This window comes from Anolis sagrei, chromosome 4 (assembly GCF_037176765.1).
Source record: "Anolis sagrei isolate rAnoSag1 chromosome 4, rAnoSag1.mat, whole genome shotgun sequence".
Taxonomy (NCBI): domain Eukaryota; kingdom Metazoa; phylum Chordata; class Lepidosauria; order Squamata; family Dactyloidae; genus Anolis; species Anolis sagrei.
The window spans coordinates 52,220,508-52,238,169 of record NC_090024.1 but is presented as its reverse complement, the minus strand read 5'-3'; the positions used below and the strand labels follow the sequence as shown (position 1 = coordinate 52,238,169).

Here is a 17,662-nt window from a genome sequence, read left to right as displayed (position 1 = left end):
GATAGCATTTTTCATGTTTACTATGAAATGGAATGGTAAAAAAAGACCATTTCCCAATCTCCTGAATTATTTAAACCATAAATAAATGTAATAATAAATTTAGGTTTACCATTGGTTTAATAAAATATGATATTTACATATTTTAGGGAGGAGCAGAACATAATATTCCAGTGGTGGTTTCCAAAATTTCCAAAGAGCAACGAGGTAAGTTTTTCCATCAGATTATTTGCCAGCATGGCATAGTAGTTTGAGAGTTGGAGTATGATTCTGAAAGACCACTTTGAATCTCCATTCAGCCATGCAAACCCATGTGATGGTCCTGAACAAGCCACACTCCCTCAGCCTCAGAGGAATGCAATAGCAAACTCCTGTGAACATATCTTGCCAAATAAGCCCCATGAGAGGTTTTCCTTAAAGTTGCCATAACCTGGAAATGGCTTGGTAGCACACAGCAAATATTGTTCAACAGATTACATTCAAATAATTCCATATTTTTCTTTTGAGTTAATTAAAAACATGGCCACTATATTTGAGTAGCAGGAGTTTCATATCCATCTTTTCTTCCTCTATATTGCATCTCTTAAATGGTATGACTTTTGGCAAAGGCAATCTTAAAGAGGAGGGGCTGTTGGGTAAAACAAACAAGACTTTCCTTTGTTAAGTTTCGCATGATTTAAAACCTACATAAATATGAGCTTGTATATTTTCAGTGTAATTTTATGTGCAGTAGGGGTTGTTGTTACTATCCAGTGATTGTGGTGACTATTAGGCCTGGGTAACAACGCAAAAATTTGTTTCTAAAATCGATTTGTATTTGGGGGGTTTTTTTGTTTCGATATTTAAAATAATTACAAAATTTTCCCTTAAAAAAGTTCGGTATTTACGAAATTTCGTTAATATTTACAAAACATTTTGTATAGATGGCGCCCTTTTTTTTCAATATTTTTTCAATAGTTTTTTAATTTAATTATTAATTTAGTAGAATAGGGAGGAGAAAATATTATTAAGGAGGGAAGGCAGGCACTCACTCTGGCGGGCCCTCAAGCGCTGCCGCCGAGTCGGGCCCGGCTCCTCCGAAGCTAAGGTTTCAGTGCGGAATTGGGAGAAGGGGGTCCCCAAAGGCCATCTAGTCCATCCTCTGCTAAGGTTTGAATGCGGAATTGGAGGAAGGGGCTCCCCAAAGGCCATCTAGTCCAGCCCCCTCCTAAGGTTTCAATGCGGAATTGGGAGAAGGGGCTCCCCAAAGGCCATCTAGTCCCGCCCTCTGCTATGGTCTCAATGTGAAATTGGGAGAAGGGGTCCCCAAAGGCCATCTAGCCCAGCCCTCCACTAAGGTTTCAGTGCGGAATTGGGAGAACGAAGCACACCCACCGCAAAGGTGAGGAAGGAGGGACGGGCCGCCTTCCCGCTGAGGGTCGCTTGCCCTCTCGCTCGCCTGCTCAGCCGGCGCCTTCCCCGCCCTCTCCTCCTCCTCCTCCTCCTCTTCCTCCTCTTTCAGGCTCTGACTGGCTAAGGAGAGGAGAGAGAGGAGAGCTCCCAGCAAGCATCTAGCCAAGCCATCTTACGTATTTCCAAAATGGACGGAAATACAAAAATATTTGGCGCATGCCGTTTCGATATTTAAAAACACTTCCGGGTTTAAAAATAAGTTTTGTAATCGTTTTGTAATTGCTAAAATTAATGAATATTTAACGAATTACAAAATTAACAAACGAAACCGCCCAGGCCTAGTGACTATGCAGTTTGCAGAATTTTCTGCACTGGAACAGAAAGCTTCTGATGTAAGAGAGTTTAATATGGGCATCGAAGCATTTAGGACCCAAGATATGCTATGTGTAAAATACATCATCTTAGGAAGTTGAAGTTGAGCTGAAAAAACAAACTGGAGATTAACTGTAGATGTAAATGTAGGGTTGCTATTTTAATGACCAAAAGTGAAATAAAATCTAAGCAAGTTTCTTCATCAGGTAAAAATGTGAAAAAAAAATACAGAGAAAGAGGGAAAGTGACGGATAGGATGAAAGGAAGGATATGCATATAATGAGAGTAGAACTGTTTGGTCATCATCAAGATTATCAATCAGAATTTGAACTTCTTTTTTAAAAAGACATGCAAGCAAAGATAAAAACGGACCAGAAACTGGATGATGATGATGATGATGATGATGATGATGATGATGACGGCGATGATATCAAACTGCAAAGACTCTGGCACAAGTCAGTATAGGTGGTCCCAGTGGTGATCGGCACATTGAGTGCAATGCCTAAAGACCTTGGCCTGCACTTAAATACAATCGGCACTGGCAAAATTACCATCTGTCAGCTGCAAAAGGCCACCCTACTCGAATCTGCACGCATTATTGGTTGATACATCACACAGTCCTAGACACTTGGAGGGTGTCCAACATGTGATCCAATACAACAGCCAGCCTAGTGATCTTGTTTGCTGGGGACTAATCTTGTGGTGTTTCTAATAATAATAATAATAATAATAATAATAATAATAATAATAATAGGTATGTCTTCAGGCCGTCCTTTAAAAACCTTTTACAGGCTTAAGGTTAAGCATTATGGCCTTAGTCCAGTAGTTAGTCTGAACTCAAAAAGTGTCACTGAACCAAAAGGATGTATATTTTTACATGCTGACTTACTTACATTGATTAAATGAGTCTGTGGTTGGTTAGTGCCTGTTTCTGCAGTCAAGCTATTATTCTTTAGTGTATAACTTGGAAGTTTGTTGGGGTTTTTTAAAAAAAAATAGCAGAAATAAAGTTACACAATAGGCTTTTTAACATTTCAAGTAAATATAAATGTAGGGAAACTTGCTTACTCTTTCTCATTGTTTCATGCATCTCTTGCTAAATAGATGCTGTCAGGGGGAAAATATAGAAAAGGTTAAATTGCAAAACATGCTTTCCATCTTCTTTCTTTTTATTCTCTCAGCGGAACTCTCGGGCTTGCTGTTCATAGGAGATGCAATTCTGCAGGTAGGCAAAACTATTTTCTTGTATCAGATTTTATTCCTGTTGTTTTGTTGAGCCCAACATTTAATAGTCTCAACATTTTATTGTTATTTTTCTTTTAACAGATTAATGGAATCAATGTAAGAAAATGCAGGCATGAAGAAGTGGTGAGCTTACACTCCCTTTTTCTAAACCATTTTGGTTTATAAGGTCTGTCATTTGTTCAGAGCTGCTAATCTTTGGCAATGTTCAGCATTTTACATTGAAAAGCCTTGTGAAATAGTCTTGTTGTTGGCTATTACATCTTCTTCATGGATCAAATTTCCTGACCTCAATCATGTTAGCATGTTACTTCCTACAGTGCATATGCATGTTATTTCCAATGAGCCATATCTACCAACTTTCAACAGTTCTGGCATACACCCTTTTTACATTATTTTTGTGGTTGGTGATGTTCCAACAACACATATAGAGCACTTATATCTTAAGAGCCAGGTCCATGTGTGAAGTCTTATTCTCATTTGGGATTCCTTCTCAGTATTAAGGATGTGATAGCCACAAGGGCAGATCCGCAACATGACCTCCATCTACATCATTTGGAGAATATGTGACCCTCTGATGTTTTTGGACTTCAACTTCCATCACCACTGAATGCTGGTTGATGGGAATAATAATCCAGTTGTGGGAGCACGAAATCTTCTAAATCAAACTCTCATGGCTGCCAGCCATTACAAAGTCTACTGTATCTAGATTTGTGTAATTCTTTAGACAATTTGTCAAATTTAGGAAACTATCTGTTCTAACATTTACAAAGTGCAAATGCTTTTATATCTGTTTGTTTTTTCTTCTCTCATCATTGCCTTTATATAAATTGACTTGGAAAGTCTTAGGGCTGAACAAGACAATATGTGATTCACAAGGTTTTATCTGATGAGCAGTCTACATACAGCGGCCCACTTATTATACTAGCTCATTAAATGCAGATTCAGTTATATGGAAAGAGCTTTGAATACCATAGAATCATTCTGGAAGACCTAGTGATACCTAGAGATGAGTTCTCTCCTAGCCACCAGCATGATTCTGTGATCATTATCTGCCACTAGAATCATGCTAGAGGCCTAGAGAGAACACTTTTCTAAGCATTGCATGATTTTATGATATTCTTTGGCTGGATCCCAAAACATACATTTCAGGTAAGAAAAGTAGATTATATGTTAAAGTGTTTTACCCAAAGTGTCTTGGAAGAAATCTTTCACATAATATGTGGGCCTACTGTATATATTTGTTTAAATCATTTTTACACTGTCATGTAAACAAAAAAGCTTGTAGAACAGACCCTACTTATTAATAGTTCCTACCATCATGCTTACAGTTTAATGTAGATGTCATTCAAGAGAAAAGGAATAGGAAAACAGGAGGAATGAAAAAAGGTCTTGAACAGGCCTTTAATTTAAAAAAATGAATTCTTATCCTGTTGGAAGTGCATGTCACCTCTACTTTATGTTTACTTACGTGTGGTTTATCAGCTTGTGTAGTATGGATTTGTTTGCAAAAGAAGCATAATCCTCTACCGGTTGATGTGTTTTGTGTGTACTGTTTAAAACTGAGGTTGAGATTTTTATTTAGTGTGTCATCAAGCCTCGGTGTTCCAACCATGATCAGATTATTTTAGTCAGTAGTTAATCTAATTCGGGGAATCTTTCATTGGATGCAGAATGAAATATCAGTGCTTTTATAAAAGAAAGGCTACAATGTATTTTTGAAAGCAGTGCTTCGCTGTCATGTTACCGTGTCATTGTTTTGTGTTCAAAGGCAATAAAGCAAGATGTGAAATGCAAGTTGAATTACATCGGCTGCCTTGTTAACCTGATTATGCTTTCTAGGATTAATATTTCTTTTAAGTTAAAATTTGCACAGCCAGCGATGCTTCCATTCTTCCAACTGGAGAATGCTTCACTGTATTTTTAGACACAAGCAGGTACTAATGTTTACAAAGCTTAGCCATGCTGAAAAACTTTTATATATGACTCATTCTCATGCAAATAATCACCACCACACAGATATAAACAAATGGACCTAGAGTAGAAAAAATATATTGGGAAACCTTTTTTTTTTTAGAACTGAACAGAAAAAGAAATTCAGCAAATAGACCAGCATACTACATTTGACATTGTAGCTAGATATGTAGTGCTTATCTGTTTTGGCTGAGTAGCTATTCTTCTGCAATCCTTTCACAGACCCCCACCTGCTCCAGCGCAACTTTGTGGGCACCCAACTGCTCACTGCGTGTTTTCCTCTATGCTAGACCCCAGAGATCCTCAACATTTTTGCTTATTGAAAATGAGGCCATTAATGACTAGATACTATGAAGCAGAGCTGTAGCCAAGGAGTGGTGTTTAGGGGTTCAACCCTTTCGAAATTTCAGGTTAAAAAAATCTGATTTGCTCATGAATTTTGACTGATTACGCAAAACCCCATGCTGAGTCTATGAGGTGCAAAAATTAAATAAGTCCTTCCAGAACTGCAAACACCATGAGAATTCCATAAGCATCTGTTTGACAGCTGTAGAATTAAGTCAGTCTTTAGTGTGAATCAGTGTTCTGGTACGGCTGTACCAGGAGCTCCAATTTTATTTGCTTTGTATTAAATGTTTGCTTGCAGTCCAAGGTTTCAGGGACTCTGCAGATAGGTGGCTTCCTTTGGTTGCAGTCATAGGGCAAGTCACCTGTTCATCATCATTAAGTTTCCACCCCTTGCTCAGGGCAATTGGGAAGGGAAGGGAGCCATTTTTAGTTAGTCTCAGCAAGGAAAGCTAATGTATAGGATGTGTGTAAGCTTCCCCTGTACAAAAGCTTCAACCTTTAAGAACTTCCAGGAAAACAGCCCTAAAGACCAAAGAACTCCAGCTGGAGAACATCTAAGCCTTTATTGGTAGGTCCACCCGGCGTTCGAGAAGCAGTTCGACCCGGTAGCGGAGCCCACATTCGTAAGGATTAGGTTACAGTCAGCCTGGGAGAAGTTAAAAAAAGGACTTTCCTTTAAAGTAAAGAAGTTATTGAAGACAGTTGCCTGTCCTTTGTGGGCAAGTTTAGGAAGCTACGAGTTGCATAAAAGCCTGGAATCATTTGTTTATCTTTACTGATGACAGGAGAAGTTTCTGTTTGATTGTTCATTAATAAAAGACTTTGTTGTACTTCACAAGCCATCTGAAGACTATTTGTGGTAAAACCCTCTGAGAACTTCTCCTTGGGCCCCCTGGCTTCCTGCTGGGCAAAGGTTGCACGTCCTGTTCTAAAGACAATTTCTTTACAGGCCCAGCACGCGACAGAACAATCAGTATGGCTATCTTATGTTCATAGTGGTCACTATGAGGGTTTTTATATCTGTAATGTGCATTTTCTGGCAGATTCATTACAAGCTTATCACATGAAAATGAATCTGGCACTTTTGAGTGACATTTTCAAACACTGAAAACTATTGAAATGAATGTGTTAATTTGTCCCTCTTTAAGGAAACTTGACCCCTCTCTTGCACAGTCAAGATCAGTTGGCATGTCCTTTCCCCCCACATATCTTCTTCCTCTTCCTTTTTCACCATCACCTTCTCTTTTTTCTCCCTCTCTCTTGATTTATACCCTGCCTTTCTCCCACAATCAGAACTCAGGTAAACTTCCAAATGAGAACAAATACAATAAAGTTCAGGCATACACATTAAATAGAATTAAAACTATTGGCAACACTAAAAACAATTTAAATACACAATTAAAATCATTCAAATGATGGGTTTTAGTGCAATGTAAAAGAGTACAGCAGTCTCTTATAAAACCTTACTTTTAAAAAGATAAAAAACAGTTGAAATAATACCAGTTTTTGCCTTCAGATGCAAGGGGAGCAAAGAAGAGTTCATTCTAACCCACAACTGGACCATTCCAAAACCTATAAACAGCCATTTGGCTGTTTTCCTAAACTAAGGCATGAGAGGTCGAACTGGTTGTAATGCAACATCCTTGGTCCCCAGTGGAAAACACTATTTCAAGGTCCAGACATACAGCAAGCATCTTCTTGAACTTTTAAAGAATCAAGGGATAAAGTGGATGGTCTCCGGTGGGACTCCCCTGCTCAGCAAGATGCCATGTCTTGTTGTCTCAAAGTCAAAATTTCTCTCCTTTGGTTGGTACTAGAAGTTTGCATTCAAGCAGAAGCAAGATGATCTGCACTTGTTTGCCCTGATTCTGCTCACAGCAATCAATGAGGGGTTGTTTCTCTTTGTGGATGCCACCGTTCTTGCCAACCATTCCTCTGTGTCCCTTTCCCTCCTGCTGCACAATTCACGCCCTAAATAATATGAGGCCACCTGTCATTTCTGCACCATTAAGTCATCAGGCTGTGCTAAAGGGTGTGGATGTTCTATCGAGTGCAAAACATTTCTGCAAAAACATTGTCCTACTTAAATGACTTATATCTATAAATAAAGGTTAGAAGAGACAAATGTGTTTAGTGGCACCACGGCACAAATTCTCCATGCAGGAATCTCTGTATTTGTTTCTTAGTATTTCCAGTTTGGAAGAGCTTGGCTATTTGGACAGATAGACCGATTTATTCTTTAGAAACATATAGGCAGGCAGGCAGGCAGATAGATCAATAGATAGATAGATAGATTTTAAAAGGTATGATGTGGCAACCCCATGTTTTTCATTTTTTAGAAGCGAGAAAGATCCAAGTGAGTTTTCTTCCTCTACTTTGAGTGTGTAGTTGTCTTAGTACATGTTGGGGACATCACTTCCTACTTCCTATCTTGCTCAGAGTCTGAAGGTCAAATTACATGTTACACTGCATATCTAGTATGCATCTAATGCCACATTTACTATAAAGTGAATGGTATTCCAGTGTAATCTAGTTGGCATTGCATGTGCATGTATTGGGGGAGGGGAGTTAGACTTGACTTCCCATCTTTTTAATTAAATTTTCATGGAAGGGGAAACTTAATTTAATGTTGAGTTCTCTATTTTTATTTTAAGCAGCTACACAGTGTGAATGATTTTTAGATAAAAGTGAGATCTTTTGAATCTAGTCACATTCTTGGGTGCAAATCAGATGTTTTCCAGATGTTGTGCACCAGTTGCGCCCGTACCTCGGGAAGTCTGATCTGGCCACGGTGGTCCACACTCTTGTTACATCCCGAATAGACTACTGCAACGCTCTCTACGTGGGGTTGCCCTTGAAGACTGTTTGGAAACTTCAACTAGTCCAACGAGCGGCAGCCAGATTGCTCACCGGAGCGACATACAGGGAGCATACCACCCCCCTGTTGTGCCAGCTCCACTGGCTGCCGATTCAGTTCCGAGCACAATTCAAGGTGCTGGTTTTGACCTACAAAATCCTATACGGTTCTGGTCCAGTGTATCTGTCCGAACGTATCTCCCTCTATGTCCCACCCCGGAGTCTGAGATCATCTGGGGAGGCCCTGCTCTCGACCCCACCACTGTCACAAGTGAGGCTGGTGGGGACGAGGAGCAGGGCTTTCTCAGTGGTGGCCCCCCACCTGTGGAACTCACTCCCGGGGGAGATTAGGGCATCATCATCCCTCCTCGCCTTCAGGAGGAGGGTGAAAACTTGGTTATGGGACCAGGCCTTTGGGCACTCTGGCAATTAAATCAGTCAATCAGGCAAGTAAGACCAGCAGGATGGATGAATGGAACGAAAAACTAGATCTAGGTGCTAACAAACACTGACCATGTAAGAGGAGAAAATGGGTTTGTATTTGGTTTTAATGATTTTATTGATTTTATGGTTATATTGTATGCATGTCAACTGTGAATTGTTGTAATTTTGTGTAATTTTGTGTACGATTGTTTATGATGCAGGCATCAAATTGTGCCTTGCTCCTGTAAGCCGCCCTGAGTCCCCTTCGGGGTGAGAAGGGCGGGGTAAAAGAACCCCCAAATAAATAAATAAATAAATGTTTTGGACTGCAAGTCCCATAGTTTGTGACCATTGGCCATTCTGGGGCTGATGTGGGATACAATTCTACAGCACTGACTTAGAATTTAAAAAAAATATTATTTCAGCCTTATTCTACATGTTTAAGACAGCATGTAGTTTCACCCTGGGACAAACAGGCAATATACTGAAGGGTTGTTGCTTTTTTCATTAAGGTGGGGTGTTCTTTAAGTGTAAAGAAATTTGTTATTTTTTCTTATGAAATATACTAGAACTTTGCAGTGTATTAGTTCAATGAAAAGTGTGTGGAGGGAAGATAAACAAGATTCTAATTAAAATCTGCTGCTTTGGTGACGATATTTGATGAAAGCAAAGGCAAGTCATCACATCCGCTCTCTGTCTTCATTTTCCTGACCAAGAGAGTTTTGACCCATATCTAATGAGTACATGTTAAATGAAAGGTGCTGCATACAGGTACATGCTGTTCTTTTCATTGCTTCATGGAATATGAGGATCCCCCCAAGCCTTTAAAATTGATGACAGTGTGGAAATACACTGTGCATTTTAATTTGTACATTAGTACCAAGTTTAAAGCCAGTGCCTTGAAATTCTGTGATCATTTTACACAGAGGAAAACTCATCAATCTGTTTAACCTGAGCATTAGCTTTACTTGGTGACGAATATTCTTACTAAGGGCTAAAAACTAATATTGCATATTTACAGTTTGGGTCTTGTATATCTTTATTTGTTTCATTGTTTTTGATGATGTTCTCTAAGGAATTGCATTGAATCCTGGAGAAAGTGGTGACTGGGGACATATCTACATTCATTTGCCATATGTACCTTTTTCCCAGTATAACTATTTTACATTTTCATTACCTTACTGGGAGAAAATGTCTGGGAATGTGGATTACATTGTTTTTTCTTTTTATAAATATTAAACAGCATGACTTCTTGTAAGGAATAGTTGTGAGATCAGGCAATCCAGAGTGCAAGAGGCTGCTATCTTTCTCCAGGCAGCTTGTGTCTCCTTCCCAGGGTCCATGGTCACTTGGCTGGGCCCTGAAAGGGTAGTGCCAACCAAGGAGATGGAAATGAGTGATCCAATCTCCTTGTCTGGTGGTCTGGTAAAGATAAAGGTATTTTGGTTCCTACTTGTGAAAGGTTTGTCAATTATCTTCTGAGTGCTATAATACCCACTCTCCCTGTGTTGTATTTTTTATGCAGTTGTATCACATTTATTTACTATTTCAGTTTGCTGTATTGTCACAACTTTTATAGAGTGGTTGGTATGGATTTTGCATATGGGACATGAATTAGCAGTGCCCCTTAGGCATTGGTAACATTAAGATCCAGTTATAGCTCTTGGGATCCGGAGTATAATGTTTGTATTATACTCCTTGTGTATCACCAGGGAGCTTAATTCCATGTGGTTTCATCCTTGGCATCCAAAGTGTTCTGGTAGTGGACTGGAGTACTGGGCTCATTGATCAACATGCATGTTGCCTATCATTTTTTTGTTCCACACTGGTGTTGTGTCTGTTGAATTCTTCTCATCATGAAAGGAAATTGGCCCTGAACATGTAACCAATTTTCTGAACTAGTATTTGGAGATAGTAAGAATGTGGATAATTGTTGTAAATCAAGACTTAATTCAGGCAAGACAGAGGGTTTCTTGTCAGAAGCTAGACTCTGTAACAGAAATTCAACCTGCTTGAACGGGTGTCATGGGTGATCATTCATGTCTGAGTATGATTGTCTTCAGTGGTAGAATCTTGGCAGTAGATTTGTAAATGACTGTGAAGAGCAATTATAGATCCACGTGTTCTTTCACATCGAGGAGATCGATTTTCAAATGGAAAGTAGTCACAGAAAGGCTTTGCTTAGCAAAACCTTTTTTCTTGGCACATTATTTCCTTTTGCTGGTGAACTAGTGGATGTCTTTGCCCAAGTTTGGCTCATGCTCCACTTTCATTCATTCCTGGTCAGTCAAAAGTTATGTCCCAGGTTGTTACTTAAGATGTTTGTTATTATTTTTATAATGTTGTTTTATGTTTTTTATGTTATTGTTATATTATATATGGTAAGTTTTAAATCTGTATGACTGGGTTTGGCCCCATGTAAGCTTCCCCGAGTCCCTTTGGGGAGATGGAGGCAGGGTATAAATATAAAGTAGTTATTATTATTATTATTATTATTATTATTATCCCTCATCATGTTATTACATATAATGGACCGTTGTTTTATGTGTTTCAAAATGGTTTTATTGTATGATTTTATAAATTTGTTTAATTAATTTATTTATTTATCGTGTCAGCAGCAACCAGACATTTGTTTAATTTAATTTAATTTAATGTAATTTAATTTGTTTAATGTTTTATATTATATACTGTATATTGTTATGGCATCGAATGGCTGCCGGGTTGCAAGCCACCTTGAGTCACCTCCGGGTTTCAGAAAGGCGGGATAGAAATGGCGCAAATATATAAATAAATAAATTTGTGTGTGTGCCTTTGAAAAATCTTCAAAAATAGATAAGATGATATTATTCAATGTTGCAGTGAGTTTCTCAAAATTAAGGCTGGGAAATATCTGGTGAGAATATAAGAGCTAAGTGCCTTCTTACGAAAACAATGGCTACTAATTTTAATTTGCTTAATGTATATTGTCGGAAATGATAATCTTCCCACTTCTCTGATATTCTGCTAGCATTGTTTTTCAAGTTTCTGTATGAGCATAATCACTTAGTGATAATTTTATTCACAAATGTTTTTGTGGCTAATTAGCTATGTTTTTACACATATGAAAAGTTAGTGTCACTCAGTTTTCTGGGTATCTGATGCACTCTAATTCTATCCCATCACTGTGCATTGAGGGAAGCCAAGAAAATACTTCAGCAAAGGGATGTCAAAGGGAGGTGACACATTCTTTAAACAGCTATAAACTCAGTCTCTTTCCATGCTACCGAGTGAACTTTGCCTATTAGGGAACACATTTGTTACTACTTTTGCAATAGAATGATAATTTTGCACCCTTTAAAAAATTCCTAAAGTAATTTGAAAGGCAAGATAAGGCAGCTTCATTCTGAATTTTTTTGTATGTATCTTTGGTAATTAGAAGAGTCCAGTACACTGAATCCCTTCCAATTATAATATGACTACAGTAGTTTGTGTGAACTTAAGCAAAGGAATGACAATTAGTATAGCGCTCTTTACGTATTGTAATAGTGATGTTGCTAAGCATCTATTTTCTCAAAGTGATATTTCTTGCTTATGAAAGGTGAGGTTAGATTGTGACAGTTTATAAGGTCATTGACAATGTTCTTTCCTCAGTGTCTGTAATCATTTTATGTCAGCAGTGATTGGAACATCTTTGACCAGTTGTCTTCCAAGTCTGACATGAAAAAGGACAGCTATAATTACAATGTGGCTGTTTCTTTTCTTTTCTTTTCGAGTGTTGACAACAATCTGTTTTCTTTGTGACCCAGATTTCAGCGACGCAGCACTATCCTCTTTGAACTATTCTGAAAGAAAAGATTTTCAGCACAATGCTCCAGTTAATCTTTTCTTTTTAGTCAGAAATTGGCCAAGGGGCCTCAGAGGGTAGTGAATGCAAGACCAAGTTATTTTTTACCCACTGGACTTTGAACCCTCAGCTGCTTTATGGATAATACTAATATAATACACTCGCTGTTGTTTCGAGCTGACTGTGACTTATGGCAACCCTGTGAATGAGCTCTGGTTATCAATTCAGATTTTGCAAACTCATGGCTCTGGCTTCCTTGATGCAGATGTGATGGTGCGAGTGGCGCCACCTATATGTAGAACTGTAAGTTGCAGGATTTGAACTGTTGTATCATGCCTGATTTTGCCTTTTTACTCTGTAGATGTGTAGTTGGATTGGTTGGTTGTTTATAGCTGTCAATCAACATTGTTTGCACCAGCTGAATTACTCCTCCTGCTCAATTGTTTGACCCCACCTTTTCCTAGAGAGCAGGACAGTGTTTCCTTTTCCATTCCACCATCAAACCTTTTATCAGATGGACGTGAGAGAGAGACTTGGCTCTGAAGCCCTTGATTAAGTTACCTCTCAGCACCAATTCTGAGGTTCTTACCCTTCATGTTGAGATCAACCTGGACGATGTTGAGAAGTCTCAAGCGCCTTCAGACCAGTTCTTTGGCACCAGAGGAAGGCTTTGTGCCTTCAAAATACAGGCCATTGGGATTGGAGTTGTGATTATTTCCAATATTCACAGCCATTGAGAAAGAGGGACCTGGAAAAGCTTTTCAGCTGCAAAGCTCCTTGGACCCAAGACAACCAGAGACTGTAATGTATATTTTCCTTTACCCCTTTGAAACTTCCAGCTTATTGCCTTAAAGGGATAACTCTTTGTGAACAATTACACTTATTTTAAGTTATCTACAGTGTTTTGGTCTTTGGGAGTTCCAGTTTCCTAAAGGAGAGCAAGAAGCAATCCCCTGGGGGAAAGATGTCACATCCATGCCTCTTTCACTAAGAGTTATAGCCCCCAGGCGCGATGGCACAGCAGATGTGGGGGACAGCTCGGAAATAAATAGCGCAGTGGGGCAAATCTGTCACCCTGTGCCCTATATAACCCATTTGACCATCATGCGCTGGGAAGTGTACCTTTCTGGCTTGCTCCCATGATGTCCCCAGCATTTTCAATCTGAACACAGGTAGTCTCCTATGTTCAGAGTTCCCCATTGCAGAACAGTTCGCCAATGCAGCCAGCACAGAGTGCCAGCCTAAGTAGTTGTGCACCATGTGATGGGATTTAGTAGTCTAGTAGTCTCTGTGCTGGCTGTGTCGGTGAACTATTCTAGGGAAAAATGGCAATGTGATTAGGTTGTGAGTCCATCTTCCTGTAATGTAGTTTCACTCTTTTCCACCTGTTTCCCATTTTACTTAGAATTATCAGTTATTCGAAGAGACAGATTGTCTCCTGATACGTCCAAAGTGTGGTGGTTGCATGATGCAGAACATGAAGCAACGGGTTTTCCATACCCGCCATTGGAGCCCATGGATTTATCAGGATGAGGCCCTTTATGTGCCAATAAACTACTGGGCAGCAATTGGTAGTTGGGAGTGACATGTGGGTGTGGGAAAAGGGAAGTCAAGTGGCACATGAATCTCTTGAGTGTAAGGGTAGCTACCACATCCCCCTTTCCACCACCCTTGCACTCTTAATGGTACTGCAACCATTGCATATGCCCACCATAGCTGCCTCCTCCTCCCTTTCCCCATCCTGGTTCCTCCATCCACCCAAGAAATCATGATGAGGACCTTTATGTGCCAATCAACTACTGGGCAGCAATTGGTAGTGACATGTGGGAGTGGAAAAAGGAAAGTCAAGTGGTACATGAATCTCTTGAGTGTAAGGGCAACTACCCCATCCCCCTTTCTACCACCCTTGCACTCCTAATGGCACTGCAATCATTGCACATGCCCACCATAGCTGCCTCCTCCTCCCTTTCCCCATCTGGTTCCTTCATCCACCCAAGAAATCCACACACTGCACACCTTCCCTCTTTGTACTCCTCTGTCCCTTCATCTGTGGAAGCAGTAGCAAGTATAGTAATCCATGAAGAATCAAATCTATGAATGTTCAACCCACAAATGTGAAAATCCTCTTCAACTGAAGTGCTTCAAAATCTCTTCCATTACTTACCTTTCTGGAATCTGGGTTGTCTTAACATGCAATATTTACAATGTATGTGAAGAATTAGGAGATGTTACGAATTAATGAAGACTTGCCAAACTATTATTGGTTTACAATTCTATAATAGAAGAAAACCCACAGCTATAGATACTGGGATTTTAAGAAGTGGAAAGGCAATTCCCCTTGAGATCATTCACCCTCTTGCTTTGTTCATGGGCCTCTTATGGTTGTAGAACAATTTAGACACCAAAAATGATCAGTTAAAATCATATGAATCACCAGTTGCTTTAAAATACATGTTTCATATATCTGGGAAAAATGCTTTGATATTTATTAACAGAGAAATATCCCAGTTTATTTAATATATCTTGCAGTATCTGTTTGTAGCTTAGGGTTTGCTTGACTTTACAATTTAAGACATGTTGCTTATAAAATTTAATGAAGATCATCTGAGATTTCAACTTTACTTTTATCTCAAAATATTAGATATTATACTTCGTAGGATTATTTGCTGATGATCTTTGCATAACTGCACACCAAAACATCAAATATCATGGTGGTAATTCTTTTGTTGTTGATATTACAGATTGCTATCCAAGGGAAAATAATTACTCAGTTATTTCCATCTATGCAAGCATGGTTGTAATAGAAATTATACCCTAAATGTTAATTAACTGCTGGCAGTTGTGGATTTTGCTGGGATTATTGCCTAATTAGGAATATGAAATGGAAGCAAACTAAATGCTGCAGTGGGACAAAATTAAAGATGAGTTATGACAAACATTATTATTTCAAGTGAGTATAAGATATCCTTATGTTTGTCTGAAAATATTCTGACTAATGCAAAATAGCTTTATTCCAGGCTTTTCTTTTCCCAATACTGTAATAGAAGGCTGATCTAATAACTTCCTTTTTTTTTTACCAAGCTGTTCATCGGTTTACAAATCTAGAAACATTATTCTTAATTTGCATGTATTTGGTTGGAAATAGGTCCCCTTCTCAATTTTCACAAGAAGAGGAAAGATCCTAGGTACAGCCCCTGAAATCTCCAAGCAGAAGTGGGAAGACCTGTACTGGACAGCTGTTCTGTCTTCCAGGAACATAGTTTGCATTACCTTTTAGTTGCATGGGATAGTGTTCCTTTGCATTTCCCCAGGGTTGCTACAATCTCAGCTGCACTCTGAAAGTTAACAGCATTAGAGGCTAGAAAACCAGCCTGCAGACCCCTTTTTGCAGCTATTGGTTTAGAAAGTATCTCTTTGGGTTTAGAGACCGCCCTTTTTCCTGGGTTGAGATCTCCATTTTGGAATCTCCCCTGCCTCCTTCAGTAGGGAAGAAAGCTTCAGATGTGCTGTTGGTCAGGCAGGTAACTCTGAAAAAATCATTGTAAGAACAATTGAGATACTATAGATTGAGATTGAGACATAGATACTGATTGAGATATAGATAGTAATTGAGTTACAGATAGAAAGATATATTGAGTTATATAGATAAAGAAGCTAATTGAGATAGATAGATAGAATAGCAATTGAGTAATTGAGCTATTGAGTTATAGATAGATATTGAGTTATTGAGAAATAGTTATTGAGCACTATTTGTTTCATCTCCAGAACTAACCTTGGGCTGGAATAGGGAAGGCCTACGCTTTCTAAAAGATAGTGGCTCAGGGTTGGGGTAAAAAGATCTCAGGATTTTTTCTAACATTTGGATGAAGGCAGCTCAGCGACTAGAGGAAAAAGAAAAGAAAGAACATATCTGTGGTTTCACCAATTGACTGTTTTGTTTGTAACTTTAACAAGCTGTGCCAAGTCTGCAAGGACTTTGAGGAATAAATATTCTGTTTTGATGTTCAAACCTGTAGTAGCCTCAGTTGCTGGGAAACTCAAGCTTCTAAAGAAAGACCCCCGCGGTCCGCCCAGACAAAGAGAGAAGCACATCTTAGTTTTATTTTTATAGGGCCTGGGTGTGATGGCACAACAGCATAGACTAAACTAACATTGATCTATTTCTGAATAAAACATTTTAATGTGTTCTTCAGGTAGAAAAAGGCAATATCCCAAGGGCGTGTTGTTAAAAAAATATCAGATCAGTGACAACTGATTTAGCAAATTTCACAGATTGAAGTTATCCATTAGCTTGATTCTCCAGTTATAATATAAACAACTGACTTCCTAAATCTGTGGTTCTCTCTCTATTTCTGTTGTTTATAGAACAAGGCAGGGAACGTTTTCCCTCAGAAGGCCACTGTCCACATGTTCTCTCTCATGAGCTATGTGCTAGTATTTGACAGATACAGACCAAATATTGGTGTGACTGAGCTGAAGGAAGATGATTACCAGTGCATTCTCTCAATCATGACTCTTTCTCTGTTGGATATAAAACGCATACATAAAGCAATGGTGGCCATAATTTCTTGGGGCACTTATGCAAAACTATTATTTTGATCGTTGACTGATCCCCATGCATTACCTGAACTTTTTTTTAATGTCAGGATCAACTTGAGAAACTACAAGTCGCTTCTGGTGTAAGAGAATTGGCCGTCTGCAAGGACGTTGCCCAGGGGACACCTGAATGTTTTGATGTTTTACCATACTTGTGGGAGGTTTCTCTCATGTCCCCACATAGGGAACTGGAGCTGACAGAGGGAGCTCATCCACTCTCTCCCCGGATTTGAACCCCTGACCTGGCGGTCTTCAGTCTTGCTGGCACAAGGTTTTAACCCATTGCACCACCAGGGGCTCCTCATTACCTGAGCTAATAATGGTTTGTCAGTTTGATGAGACTGTTTTGAGATAATAAAAATATATCTATGTGTTTATGTGTATTTTAGTTGAGAGAGGCATGTATAGCATCTTTGAGCACCAAGAGATAAATCTAATAGTACATGTCTCTTTCATCCTGTTCATGTAGCACTTTGACTATTGTGGCTATGGAAGCATCATATTTGTTGAATCACTAGACCTGCCTAGCTGGAAATAGTAAATACTTCATAAAACTGCAAATTCAAGATTCTCTAGGCTGCAGAAGTACTATAAATAAGTACTATAATATCGCCACATCAAAGAGGCACAATTATAGTT

General features: G+C 39.0%; 1 protein-coding gene across 2 annotated transcripts in view; it reads left to right on the top strand.

The window, feature by feature from the left end:
* SNTG1 (syntrophin gamma 1) overlaps positions 1-17,662 on the top strand; it is a 299,235-nt gene that overhangs the window by 167,511 nt on the left and 114,062 nt on the right. Inside the window, exons 6-8 of one of the 2 annotated variants that reach the window (XM_067467429.1) lie at positions 147-204; positions 2,943-2,986; positions 3,088-3,102. In XM_067467429.1, the coding sequence (XP_067323530.1) occupies positions 147-204; positions 2,943-2,986; positions 3,088-3,102 (117 nt within the window). Of the gene's footprint in view, positions 1-146; positions 205-2,942; positions 2,987-3,087; positions 3,130-17,662 lie in introns of both variants that reach the window. The other variant, XM_060775287.2, reaches the window with a different exon arrangement.